Source organism: Halichoerus grypus, chromosome 10, assembly GCF_964656455.1.
Source record: "Halichoerus grypus chromosome 10, mHalGry1.hap1.1, whole genome shotgun sequence".
Lineage (NCBI taxonomy): Eukaryota > Metazoa > Chordata > Mammalia > Carnivora > Phocidae > Halichoerus > Halichoerus grypus.
In genome coordinates this window covers 76,661,821-76,676,205 of record NC_135721.1, presented here as the reverse complement: position 1 = coordinate 76,676,205, position 14,385 = coordinate 76,661,821, and the positions used below count along the sequence as shown (strand labels likewise).

The 14,385-nt window shown below is 39.3% G+C and overlaps 1 protein-coding gene across 4 annotated transcripts in view; it reads left to right on the top strand.

Moving 5' to 3' along the window:
- CRACDL (CRACD like) overlaps positions 1 to 14,385 on the top strand; it is a 137,314-nt gene that overhangs the window by 77,727 nt on the left and 45,202 nt on the right. For all 4 annotated transcript variants that reach the window (XM_036110742.2, XM_078056656.1, XM_078056653.1 and 1 more), the window contains exon 2: positions 4,076 to 4,155. In XM_036110742.2, coding sequence (XP_035966635.1) covers positions 4,086 to 4,155 — 70 coding nt within the window. In that variant the 5' untranslated portion in view covers positions 4,076 to 4,085. The remainder of the gene's footprint in view (positions 1 to 4,075; positions 4,156 to 14,385) is intronic.

The window sequence follows — 14,385 nt, the reverse complement described above, 5'->3', positions numbered from 1 at the left end:
CCATGGGCACTAGAGAAGAATATGTATTCTGTTGCTTTGGGATGGAATGTTCTGAATATATCTGTGAAGTCCATTTGGTCCAGTGTATCATTTAAAGTCTTTATTTCCTTGTTGATCTTTTGCTTAGATGATCTGTCCATTTCAGTGAGGGGGTGTTAAAGTCCCCCACTATTATTGTATTGTTGTCGATGTGTTTCTTTGCTTTTGTTATTAATTGGCTTATATAAGTGGCTGCTCCCATGTTAGGAGCATAGATATTTACAATTGTTAGATCTTCTTGTTGGATTGACCCTTTAAGTATGATATAGTGTCCTTCCTCATCTCTTATTATAGTCTTTGGTTTAAAATCTAATTTGTCTCTTATGCTGAATGAAATAAGCCAGTCACAAAAGGACACATACTATATGATTCCACTTACACGAAGCATTTAAAGCAGTCAAAATCATAGAAACAGTAAAAATGTGGTTTCCGACGGCTGGGGAGAGGAGGAAGGGGAAATTTGTGTTCAGTGTGTTCAGACCTTCTGTTTTACAAGATGAGAAACTTCTAGAGATGCGTTGCACAACAATATGAATATACTTAACACTACAGAACACCCAAAACCGGTTAAGATAGTAAATTTAATGTTATGTGTTTTTTTACCACAATAAAAAGAACTATTTTGTAAAAAATAAAATAAAATAAAATAAAATAAAATCTAATTTGTCTCATATAAGGATTGCCACCCCAGCTTTCTTTTGGTGTCCATTAGCATGGTAAATGGTTTTCCACCCCCTCACTTTCAATCTGGGGATGTCTTTGGGTCTAAAATGAGTCTCTTGCAGACAGCATATCGATGGGCCTTGTTTTTTTATCCAATCTGATACCCTGTGTCTTTTGATTGGGGCATTTATCCCATTTACATTCAGGGTAACTATGGAAAGGTATGAATTTAGTGCCATTGTATTGCCTGTAAGGTGACTGTTACTGTATATTGTCTCTGTTCCTTTCTGGTCTATGTTACTTTTAGGCTCTCTCTTTGCTGAGAGGACTCCTTTCAATATTTCTTGTAGGGCTGATTTCATGATCGCAAATTCCTTTAGTTTTTGTTTGTCCTGGAAGCTTTTTATCTCTCCTTCTATTTTCAATGACAGCCTAGCCGGATATAGTATCCAGCTGCATATTTGCTGCATATTTTTCTCATTCAGTGCTCTGAATATATCATGCCAGTCCTTTCTGGCCTGCCAGGTCTCTGTGGATAGGTCTGTTGCCAGTCTAATGTTTCTACCATTGTAGGTTACAGACCTCTTGTCCCGAGCTGCTTTCAGGATTTTCTCTTTGTCTCTGAGACTCGTAAGTTTTACTATTAGATGTCGGGGTGTTGACCTATTTTTATTGATTTTGAGGGGGGTTCTCTCTGCCTCCTGGATTTTGATGCCTGTTTCCTTACCCAAATTAGGCTATAATTTGCTCCAATATACCTTCTGCCCCTCTCTCTCTTTCTTCTTCTTCTGGGATCCCAATTATTCTAATATTGTTTCATCTTATGGTATCACTTATCTCTCGAATTCTGCCCTCATGATCCTGTAGTTGTTTATCTCTCTTTTTCTCAGCTTCTTTATTTTCCACCATTTGGTCTTCTATATCACTAATTCTCTGTTCTGCCTCATTTATCCTAGCAGTTAGAGCCTCTATTTTTGATTGCACCTCATTAATAGCCTTTTTGATTTCGACTTGGTTAGATTTTAGTCCTTTTATTTCTCCAGAAAGGATTTCTCTAATATCTTCCATGCTTTTTTCAAGCCCAGCTAGTATCTTTAAAATCATCATTCTGAACTCTAGTTCTGACATCTTACTAATGTCCATATTGATTAGGTCCCTGGCAGCCAGTACTGCCTCTTGTTCTTTTTTTTGAGGTGATTTTTTCCGTCTTGTCATTTTGTCCAGAGGAGAATAGATGAATGAGAGAACAAAATGCTATCTAGGTAACAACGACCCCAGAAAAATATACACTAAACAAATCAGAAGAGACCTGAAACCAGGGGAAAAGAAAGGGAAAGAAAGAAAAAAGAAAAGAAAGAAAAAGATAAAAACAAACAAAAAAAAAACAGAATATGATCAAATATGATCAGGCTGGTGTATAGATCAGTGCCACACACTAGATTTTGGGCATATTTGGGTCTGTTAGGAGAAATTGCCTCCCAAAATTTTAAAGAAAGAAAAACTTATATATGTACAAAAATAAGGGTAAATACAATCAAGGGATGGAATATGACTGTAAAGATGGAAATTATAAAAGATTTTATAAAAGGAATCGATAAGATAAGTTGGTTGAAAAAAGAAAGAAGAGGATTTAAAAAAAAGGGGGGGGGGTGAATGTGATCAGGCAGGAGACTAGAACAAAGCCATACTAGAGGTTTAGAGTATATTTTAGTCTGATAGAAGAAACTGTATCCCAAAATTTTAAAGAGAGAACAACTTATATATATATACCAAAAATAAGGTTAACTACTATGGAGGGATAGAATATGACTCTAAAAATGAAAAATAAAAAAAGATTTTTTAAAAAAGGGATTGATAAGATGTTGGTTGAAGAAGGGAAAAAGAAAAATTCAAAAAAAAGAAAAAAGTTAAAAAAAAAATTAACTTTGAAAGACTAAAGAATCATGGGAAAAAAGCCATGGATTCTATGTGCAGTATACCCCTAGCACTGGAGTTCTGCCATTTTCATTGATCGGTAAACTTGGTCTTGGCTGGCGGTTCTTGCTGACCTTCTGGGGGAGGGGCCTGTTGCCGTGGTTCCCAAACATCTTTGCCGGAGGCGGAATTGCCCCGCCCTTGCCGGGTCTGGGCTAAGTAATCTCTGCTCGGGTTTGCTCTCGGGAGCTTTTGTTCCCTGCAAGCTTTCCGTACAGCGTTGGAGGAGGAGAGTGAAAATGGTGGCCTCCCAGTCTCCCTCCCGGAGGAGCCGAGAACTCAGGGCCCCGCTCCTCAGTGAGCCCCCAGAGAAAAGCAGTCAATCACTTCCGTCTCCCTGGTCTCTGGCCTCACTCTGTGCTCACCTGGTCCCGAGCGTTTCTATCTCTGGCACACGACCCCGTGTGGAGTCTCCAAACCCAGCAGATCCCTGCGGTGTGCTCCCGCGCCGCTCCTCGCAGGGGAGGAAGGGGAGTCTCTCTGGATCTGCCGCTTGTTGGGTCCCTGCTGGAGGAGCAGTGGCCTGACTGTGCCGCGGATCACGGTTTATGGCAACCCCGAACTGAGAGCCCGCGCCTCGGCTCCGTCTCTGCAGCCGGCTTCCCCGCTCCGATACCTGGGAGCTCTGCCGCACTCAGGCACCCCCAGTCTCTCTGTGACCCTGAGGGCCCTGAGACCACACTGTCCCAGCGAGGGTTCCACCCCCCACTTAGCCACTGGAGCGATGTCCCTCAGCGAAGCCGACTTCTAAAAGTTCCGATTTAGTGCTCCCCGGCTCTATCACTTGCCAGAAGCGGCTGACGGAGGCCCCTCCCCCGCCGTCTATTCTCCCGAATATGGCCTCGGATTCACTTCTCCACACGTCCTACCTTCCAGAAAGTGGTCGCTTTTCTGTTCAGAGAGTTGCTGCTATTCTTTTCTTCGATCTCCTGTTGAGTTCATAGGTGTTCAGAATGGTTTGATCCCTATCCAGCTGAATTCCTGGGACCAGAAGACATTTAGGTCCCTACTCCTCTGCCATCTTGCTCCTCCCACCCATAAGTGTACTTTTAATCCCCTTTATTTCACCCATGAGAAAAACATAATTTCTGAAAACACTTTTTTGAAAGAAAGGAAACAAATCTGTGTTGTATAAATTAGTGTAGCATTTTTGTTCCAGTTAATTGATTTCCATGAAATTGCTGTGGTCAGTGATTACATAAACGCCTGTGTGGCTACTAATCTTGAGCAGTGGACGTGTGTTAGGTCTGTGCTGCCCTGTACTCTGCCCTGGCGTCTCTCTTTGGTGGGATGTGTGCAGGTGAAGTCGTGGGCAAAAAGCAGCCAGCAAAGCCATTTCACTCAATGTTACCTTCCGTTAACCATGTCCCTTTTAACATGAATTTCCATCTGATTTTAGTGAGCTGGACATGATTTCCACAAGGGTGATGGATATTAAGCTTCGGGAAGCTGCAGAAGGCCTTGGGGAGGACAGCACAGGTAAGGCCCTCACTTCCCCTGCTCTGGGAAGAGCCCGTGTCTGCTTGCGGGACAGGGAGAGGGGCTGATGGAACCAAGCCTTTGGGGTTGTGTGTGTGGAGGGTGGGGTTTCAGTTCACAGTATGTTGAAATACGCCCATGCCCTTCATACTGTGACGAGAGAGCACATCCAGATGATGTAAGGCCACTCAGGGCAGTACCCCTTTGCTTCGCTGTCAAAAACAGGGGGTTTTAAAGTCATTTTACTCATTCCTAGAGGTAAATCTGTCCCCATGTTTGGTTGACTTGAAAGCAATGGAGTCATTTATCACCTAGGAACATCCAGAGGATCAGTAGGAGGTTGGAAAAAGTATGAGATAGCCTGATCATGCAGAAGAAATAATATTATCAAGACAGAGCCTTTGATCTCTTTTATGGCTTTCGTTCTCCTTCAGAGACCTTTATTATACCCCTTACTGAGCTAAACTCCAGGCCCATGACTCATCATCTCATTACACGTTCTAAGAGTTACCCAATTATGTGATTGAGTTCACTGTTATCCATCGATTGCTATTTGTGTCTTGATAGAGTTGTAAAATTGGCATTAAAAAACACCAATCTCCAGACTACGTACCTTTTTCCTAGAGTAGCCATTTATACCCCCTTTATTTCAGTAACAAAGGTCTCCATCACTGTCTTGTTTAAAGTTAAAATGCCAGTAATTATTTTCTTTGATATAGTTCAGGAGGAACAACTTCCAATAGTATTAAATCCTAGATGCTAACCCTTAGCTTCAGATACTAATTTCATTAAAGATTCTATTTCATATATTACAGATTTTCCTTATTATCCCATATTAGAATTACTTTTTCTCTGTCACATTTTGATAGATACCAAATAAGCCCAAATACAAGGTGAGGTTTTAAAAATTAAACCTGAGAGAAAATGGAATTTCAAAATTTCTCATATTACAGGATATTGAATTATTACTGATTTTAAACAACAAAATACTCTTTGAGGAAGTATTTCATTAGTCTGAAACAGCTTCCAAAAACACTATTTTTGGATACTTACAGAGGTTACCATGAAGAATCAGTTTTTAAAATGAAAGAGAGAAACTAAGTATTCTTTTTTTCCAAATAGTGAACTAAGTTATTCACATCAACCACTTTCCTAAAATTTAAAATTCTAGATAAGCTTCAACAAATGGTGTTGGGAAAACTGGACAGCCACATGCAAAAGAATGAAACTGGACCACTTTCTTTTACTATATACAAAAATAAACTGAAAATGAATAAAATGTGAGACCTGAAACCATAAAAGTCCTATCAGAGAGCACAGACAGTAATCTCTCTGACATTGGCCATAGCAACATTTTTGTAGATATGTCTCCCTAGGCAAGGGAAATAAAAGCAAAAATAAACTATTGGGACTACATCAAAATAAAAAGCTTCTGCACAGTGAAGGAAACAATCAACAAAACTAAAAGACAACCTACTGAGTGGGAGAAGATATTTGTGAATGACATATCCAGTAAGGGGTTAGTATCCAAAATATATAAAGAACTCATTACCCCAAAAACAAATAATCCAGTTAAAAATGGGCAGAAGACATGAACAGATTTTCTGATATCTGATTTTGGACTTCTGTTTAAAGAAGACATCTAGATGGCCAACAGACACATGAAAAGATGCAAAACATCACTTATCATCAGCAATATGCAAATCAAAACTATAGTGAGATATCACCTTGTACCTGTCAGAACGGCTAAAATTAAAACCATAAGAAACAACAAGTATTGGTGAAGATGTGGAGAATAAGGAGCCCTTGTGAGCTATTCGTGGGAATGCAAACTGCTGCAGCCACTGTGGAAAACAGTATGGAGGGTCCTCAAAAAATTAAAAATAGAACTACCCTATGATCCAAGAATCACGCTACTGGTATTTATCCTCAAAATATAAAAACATTAACGTTATCCCTTAATTCAAAGGGATACATGCACCCCTATGTTTATTGCAGCATTATTTGCAATAGCCAAGCTGGGAGCAGCCCAAGTGTCCATCAATTGATGAATGGATAAAGAAGATGTGATACACACACACACACACACACACACACACACACACACACACACACGAATATTACTCAGCCATAAAAAAGAATGAAATCTTGCCATTTGCAACAACATGGATAGAGTTAGAAAGTATAATGGTAAGCAAAATAAATCAAACACAAATACCATATGATCTCACTCATTTGTGGAATTTAAGAAACAAAACAAATGAGCAAAGGGGGAAAAAAAGAGAGAGAGACAAACCAAGAAAGATTCTTAACTATAGAGAACAAATTGATGGGTACCAGAGGGGAGTTGGCTGGGGGGAATGGGGGAGATAGGGGATGGGGATGAAAGAGTACACTTACCATGATGAAAAGAATAAAGTGATAAAAAAAAATTCTAGAAAGGAAAAATCTTTTTAAAAGTAAGAAGTAAGAAGACCAGAATTGAAAGAGATATGGCACGGTGCCTGGGTGGCTCAGTCGTTAAGCGTCTGCCTTCAGCTCAGGTCATGGTCCCAGGGTCCTGGGATTAAGCCCTGCACCGGGCTCCCTGCTCAGCGGGGAGCCTGCTTCTCCCTTTCCCACTCCCCCTGCTTGTGTTCCCTCTCTCGCTGTGTCTCTCTGTCAAATAAATAAATAAAATCTTTTAAAAAAGAGAGAAATGGTAATCCAGAGAGATAAATTAGCATAGAAGCCACTTTTGCCCTCAGATTGTTTACCAATCTTGGAACTTTAGAAAATTCATTTTCATGTCTTCATGGAGTGGTAGATGAGGCAATGGGTAAGATATCAAAGTACAGGTCTGTTCAAGGTGGGATGTCTAATAGAAGATCCTCCTGACAGTAAGTTGGGAGCCCAAGGAGCAATAAAATCTGAGTAAGTGTGAACCAGGGGTAAGTCAACCCTTTATAGATTTGTAGCTTGAGTTTGTATCACTTGGGTAATTTAGAGAATCTCAGCCCTTGAACTTGGCTGAGATACTAGGAATAATAGTATTCCTAGACTGGATAGGACCGTAGGTACCTAATAGAATCAAACAATCTTCTCTAAAGAAAGCTGCCTTCTATCTAGACTTCAAATTATTAAAGAAAATATTTTTAGCTCCATGACAAATATATAGTCAGTGATGACCAAGCATATAAAGCAGTAGGGCACTATGAATGAGAACCAACATGTTAGGGGTTTAATTTTGTCTCCCCAAAAGTCATATTTTGAAGTCCTAACCCCCAGTGCCTCAGAATATGACCTTATTTGGAAATTGGGTCATTGCAGATATAATTAGTTAACAGAAGGTCATACTGGAGTTTGGCGAGCCCCTAATCTACTATGACTGATGCCCTTATAAAAAGGAGAAATATGGACATAGACACACACACAGGGAGAACACCTTATGAAGATGAAGTCAGATCAGGGTGATACCATCTACAAGCCAGGGAATGCCAACAATAGCCAGCAAACTACCAGAAGTTAGAGGAGATGAAAGAGATTTTCCTGTCACAGCCCTTTGAAGGAAGTAACCATGCCAACAACACCTTGATCTCAGACTTCTAGCCTCCAGAAATGAGAGACAATACAATTCTGTTGTTGAAGCTGCTCAGTTTTTGGTACTTGGTTACAGTAGCCCTAGCAAACTAATACAGAGCAGAAACAAGAGAAACAGACGCACAGGTATCAAATATCAAAACAATCAGGTATATGCTGTAACACAATTGTGCACAGTATGTTTGAAGATAATTAAAGAAAGTTTGAAAGTATCTGGAAGGAACCAGAAACTTTTATAAAAGGTGTCCTAGCACCCAGCCAGTGCTCGAAGGCAAGAGAGAGAAATAAAAGGGATACAGATGAAAGGAAGAAATAAAACTATATTTGCAGATGTCATGATTAAACAAAATATCAAAAAAGTACTTAGATCTATCTCTTAAGTTTAGCAAGACTGCTAGATGCAAGGTCAAAACACAAATATCGATTGTATTTCTGCATAACTAGCAGTGAACAATTGAAAAATTAAATTTTTAAAAGTACCATTTACAATAGCACAAATAAAATACGTTGGTATGTATCTAGCAAAATATATGCAGGATCTATATACTGAAAAATAAAAAAAAAAGTTGCTTAGATCAACAAAGACCTAAATACATGGAGTGATATATTATGCATTATGGACTGAATATCTGATTTCCCCCCAAAGCTCATATGTTAACGTCCTAACCCCACCATGTGATGATATTAGGAGGTGGGACCTTTGGCAGATGATTAGGTCATGAGCATGGAGCCCTCACGAATGGAATTAGTGCCCTTATCAGAAGAGACCAGAGAGCTGCTTGCTTGCTTTCTGCCATGTGAGGGAACAGCAAGAAGTGTCAGTCAACAACCTTTAAGAGGGCTCCCTGCCCTCAGATTGTTTACCAATCTGGTTCCCTGATCTCAAGCTTCTTGCCTCCAGAGCAGTGAGGAATGAATTCTGTTATTCATAAGCCACCCAGTCCGTGGTACTTTATTAGAGCAGCCTGAACAGACTAAAACCACATTTATAGATTGGCAGACTCAGTGTTGCTACAATGTCAGTTCTCCCCCAAACTGAGCTGCAGAATGGTGTGTTAATATATGTGGGGTAGAGTATACTGCGTATACGTCTGCTGGGGAAGGCTGGATACAGTTCAGTATTCTGTAGCAAGAATAGTGACCAGTGCTCATTTGTTTGATTTCCATGACGAGTCAAAGATTTTTTTTATTTAGGAAGAAGCCAGATCTGTACGGATGAAGTGATAATAGTATCTGGGAGGATTTGCTTTGAAATAATCTGGCAGGGATGGGAAGGAGGAGGGGAATAAAGATGAAACAATCAAAATCCCACCAAGATATTTTTCCAGCATTGACAAGCTGATCCCAAAATTTACATGAAAAAGCAAGAGAACTAGAATAGTGAAAACAATTTTGACAAAGAACAAAATTGGAGGACTCATATTACCTGATTTCAAGACTTACTGTAAAGCTACAATAATGAAGCCAAGTGCGGTACTGATGAAGGGATGGATGTGTACAGGTAGAACAGAGGCTAAAAGTAGACCCATACAGACAAATATGGTCAGTTGGTCTTTGACAAAGATGGAGCAGTGATTCAATGGAGAGAGGGTTGTCTTTTCAACAAATGGTGCTAGAACAAATCAAACATTCCTATGGAAAAAAAAAAGAACTTTGACCTATACATCACAGATGATACAAAAATTAACTTAAAATATATCATAGGCATAAATGTAACACTATGAAACCTTTCAAAGAAAACAGAAAATGTTTATGACCTAGAATTACATAGAGTTCTGAGATGGGACACCTCAGTCCCTAATTTGGACTTCATTAAAATTTAAAAATTTTTCTCTGTGAAAGACCCTGTTAAGAAAATGAAAAGACTGGGAGGCAATATTTGTAAATCACCCATGACAAGGGACTTGTATTTAGAACTTTCAAAATTCAACAGTAGGAAAACAAACAACCGAATAAAAAATAGGCAAAGGTTTTAAAAGATGCTTTACCTCAGAAGATATACAGATGGCAAATCAGCTCATGAAAAAGTGCTCAACATTAGTTAATGCAAGTTAAAACTACAGTGATATATTACTGTACACCTGTTAGAATGGCAGAACAGAAACAACACCGCACCCGACAATAGCAGGTGCTGGGAGGATGCAGGGCAATTGAGTCCTCATATTGCTGTTGGGAATGCATAATGGTACAGCCACTTTCGAAAATATTTCAGCAGTTTCTTGTAAAATTAAATATACCCTTAGTCCATGACCCAGCAGTCCTGCTCCTAGGTATTTACCTAAGAGAAATGAAAACTTATGTTTACACAGAAACCTTTTTTATTTTTTTTAAAGATTTTATTTATTTATTTGACAGAGAGATATAGCGAGAGGGAACACAAGTAGGGGGAGTGGGAGAGGGAGAAGCAGGCTTCCTGCTGAAGCAGGGAGCCCGATGTGGGGCTCGATCCCAGGACCCCGGAATCATGACCTGAGCTAAAGGCAGATGCTTAACAACTGAGCCACCCACCAGGCACCCCTCTACACAGAAACCTTTAACAAGGGGCACCTGGGTGGCTCAGTTGGTTAAGCCTCCTAGTCTTGATTTCGGCTCAGGTCATGATCTCAGGGTGGTGAGAACAAGCCCCAGTGTCTGGCTCGGCACTCAGTGTGGAGTCTGCTTGAGATTCTCTCTTTCCCTCTCCCTCTCCCTTTTCCGGACCTCTCCCCATCCCCCTACTCACTCTCTCTCTCTCTCTCAAAAAAAAAAGGAAACCTGTAACAACTTTATTCATAGTTGCCAAAAACTGAAATGAATCCAAATGTCCTTCGATTTGCTCCATGTTTAAATAAAGTGGTCTATCCCTACAATGGAATTGTACTCGGCAGTAATAAGGAACAAATTACTGATGGACGTAACACTATGGATGAGTCTCTAATGCATTGTGCTGAGTGAAAGAACCCAGAATCAAAAGAACATACTGTATGAATCCATCTATATGACATTCTGGAAAAGGTACAACTATAGGAACAGAGAAGCTATCAGTGATTTCTAGGGATTAAAGACAAGATGGGTTTGGCTACAAAAGGACAGCATGAAGGGTAGTGGTATAGTTCTGTATCTTGAGGTGATTGTGTAGGTCTATCTGTACCAAAAAAAGCAAATTTTACTATGTAATTTTTTTTTCTAGAGAGGGAAGAGGAAAGAGGGAGAGGGAGAGAAAGAATCCCCAGCAGGCTCCTCACCCAGCACATTGCCCAACATGGGACTCAAACTCATGACCCTGACATCATGACCCAAGCCAAAATCAAGAGTGGGACGCTTAACCAACTGAGCCACCCAGGCACTCCAGTTTACTATGTAATTTCTAAAATAACTTTTTAAAAAATGATATACCATATTTGAAAACCATCAAATGGGTTTTTTAGAAATAAGTGTAACTGTTACAATTAGAAATTCAGTGGATGAGTTTAACAGCAGATTCTATCGGCTCAAAATAGATCAGTTATGAGAAAGTATACAGAATGTAGCATCGAATGGTAAAATGATGGTAGGTACAGAAGAGAAGAGGCATAGAGATAAGTGGAAGGGTAGAACATACGCATGAGCACAGTCTCAAGAGAGGAGAGAGTAGCAGGGACTTTTTTGGAACAGATTTAAAGAAAGATGACCCGATCCACAGATATAAGAAATCAAGTGAACCCCAAGAAGGATAAATAAAAGGAAATCCATATACAGTGAAAATGTAGAAAATCAAAGACAAAATGAAAAATCAGTCTGAGAAAAAAAGATGATCTTCAAAGGAGCATAAGCTGATGACTGACTTCTCGACTGCACAGCAGAAACCACAAAACAGTGAAATAGCTTTTTCAGTATTATTGAAAGAATAACTTAGAAAAAATAGCTGCCAACCTAGAAAGTTATACCTAGGAAAAATATATTGTAGGAATGAAGGAGGTGTATAAAGGCATTTTCAGACAAACAGAAACTGAATTTGTCATCGGCAGACCCTCCCAAAGCAGATTCTAAAGGAAAATTGCCCTAGATGGAAGGTCTGGAACACAAGAAGGAATGACAAGCAGGGAAAGTGAGAAACAAGCAGATACATCTAAATGAACACGGAAAAATATCTTTTGGGTCTTTCAAAGAATGACAACAATAGGGCATTTAAAAAGGATTATAGTATTCTAAGTTCCTTGTTTTGTCCTACAATAGAATGCATAGTATAATTTCTGGGGTAATTACTGAAAAAACAGATTAAAGGCATAGTTTACAAACTCGAGGTGGGAAGAATGGAATAACTTTTAAAAGTCAGCTAATCCAGGGCGCCTGGGTGGCTCAGATGGTTAAGCGTCTGCCTTCGGCTCAGGTCATGATCCCAGGGTCCTGGGATCGAGTTCCGCATCGGGCTCCTTGCTCAGCAGGGAGCCTGCTTCTCCCTCTCCCTCTGCCTCTCCCTCTGCTTGTTCTCTCTCCGTCTCTCTCGCAAATGAAAAAAAAAAAAAAAAAAAAAGTCAGCTAATCCAAAAGACAACAAGAAAAAGAGATTAAAGAAAAGTATATAAGATGCAGACTTTTTTATTAACGTTGCAGTAATTACAGTAAGTTTAAGTAGACTAATTACATTAATTTTTCCAGTTAGAAGTTAAAGATCATCAGATTAGATTTCTAAAACTCTTAAGTCCTAGATAGAAGGATTCAGAAAAGTTGGAAGTGAAAGGACAGAAAAACACACATCTTGTAAACACTAGGAAAAAGGAATTTCAGTAGGTATATTAAAAGCAGTCAAAATAAAATTTAAGGCAAAAAGCATCACTAAAAATAAAGAGTGCCCTTTCACAAAAGGTTCAATTCTCCAGCAAGATAATAATTGTACCTTTCTCTGCACCATTGTAATGTTAAAATTTGTAGAGGAAAAATTGACAATTAAATAAAAATAAATAAAATCTGCAGTCAGAGTGGGTTATTTTTATTGTCAAGCACACTGGGGACATTTACAAATTTATGGTAAGCTGTAAAGCAAATCTCAGCACATTTGAATGGTTTCAAATCACCCAGATACTCTCTGACCACAGTGCACTTAAGCTGGAAATCAATAACAGAAAGATACTAAGAAAATCTCCAAGTGCTTGGAAATTAAGATCTACTTATCTAAATAACCTTTAGGTCTAAGAAGGTATTATAATGGAAATTAGAAAATATTTCAACCAAACAACAATAAAAGTATATCAAAACATGTGGATGCAGCTAAAAGAGATTTAGGGGGAAATGTATTGCCTTAAATGTGTGTACTATAAAAACAAACAAAAAGCCTAAAAATTAATTAGCCAAGTACTCATCTCGAGAAGTTTAAAAAGATAGCACAGTAAATCTGAAGTAGGAGGAAGGAAAGGATAACGATTAGAACAGAAATTAATACAATGAAAAGATAAATCACATTCAACAAAGAGAATTAACAAAGCCAACTTTTTTTAAAGGCAAATAAAATTAATTGATCTCTGGTACAGCTGATCAAGGGAAAATGAGGAGGCACAAATAATATCAGAGCTGAGGAAGGGGGCTTTATTACAGGGGGTGCAGATGCTAAAACAATACGAGGATATTCTTAATAACTGTATGCCAGTAAATTTGAAAATTTGGAAAAATAGGCAAATTCCTAGAAAAACATAACTTCATAAAACAGATTTGAGAAGGAAAAGATCCAAATAGTTCCTGTGACCATTAAATAAATTGAATTTAACAGCCTAGAGGGTGAACAGATCTAACAGGGACAGGCCCCAGTGGCTGGCTCGTTGGCTGGCTGGCTGACCAGTTGCAGTTCAGACAGGAGTATTCAGCGGTTACCCTCGGGGTCTTCGTAGCCACTCTTGTTCATTAACCCAGAAACAGCATCTCTGACCGCAGAGGGCAGTGAGGCTGCATGTGTGTTCAGAGCTTCAGGGATGCAAACTTGTGTGTCAGCTAGGCAAAGGCCAGATGGTATCCTGGCAAATGCAGAAAATTCTTAAGAGTCTTTCCAAATAATAAACTCTTATTGAGAACCATCAGTTAGCAACATAAACATTTTATGATTGTTAAGGTAAGGAAACTTCCACTAGAAGCTAAGAAAACTGAGTTATAGGACTGATTTCCCCTTATGCAGGGATCTGCCCCACCTAAGGTAATATAAGGACCCCCAGCTAGAGTAATCTAAAGTAGTTCTCCACATTAAGGCAAGATCATGTAAACTTCCCAAGGGGACATTCATATAAATATAAAGATACTGTGTTTTTTTAAAAAAGGAAGTCAGCTTGGGGCACCTGGGTGGCTCAGTCGGTTAAACGTCTGCCTTCAACTCAGGTCATGATCCCAGGATCCTGGGATCAAGCCCCGCATCAGGCTCCCTGCTCCGCAGAGAGTCTGCTTCTCCCTTTCCCTCTATCCTTCTCCCCTGATCATGCTCACTCGTTCGCTCGCTCTCTCTCGCTCTGCTGTCTCTCTCAGATAACATTTTTAAAAAAAAAAAAAAAGCCCACAAAATTGTTTACTTATAAAACTAATAAATTGTTTTAACAAATGTTCAGGATATGTTAGACAGTATCCTGGTGATCTCTGCTGTTATATCCTTCTGTTGTTAGTTCTCATAAATATTCAGAAGAAAAGGAACGAAGCTCTCTGAGCTGCTCATGTGAC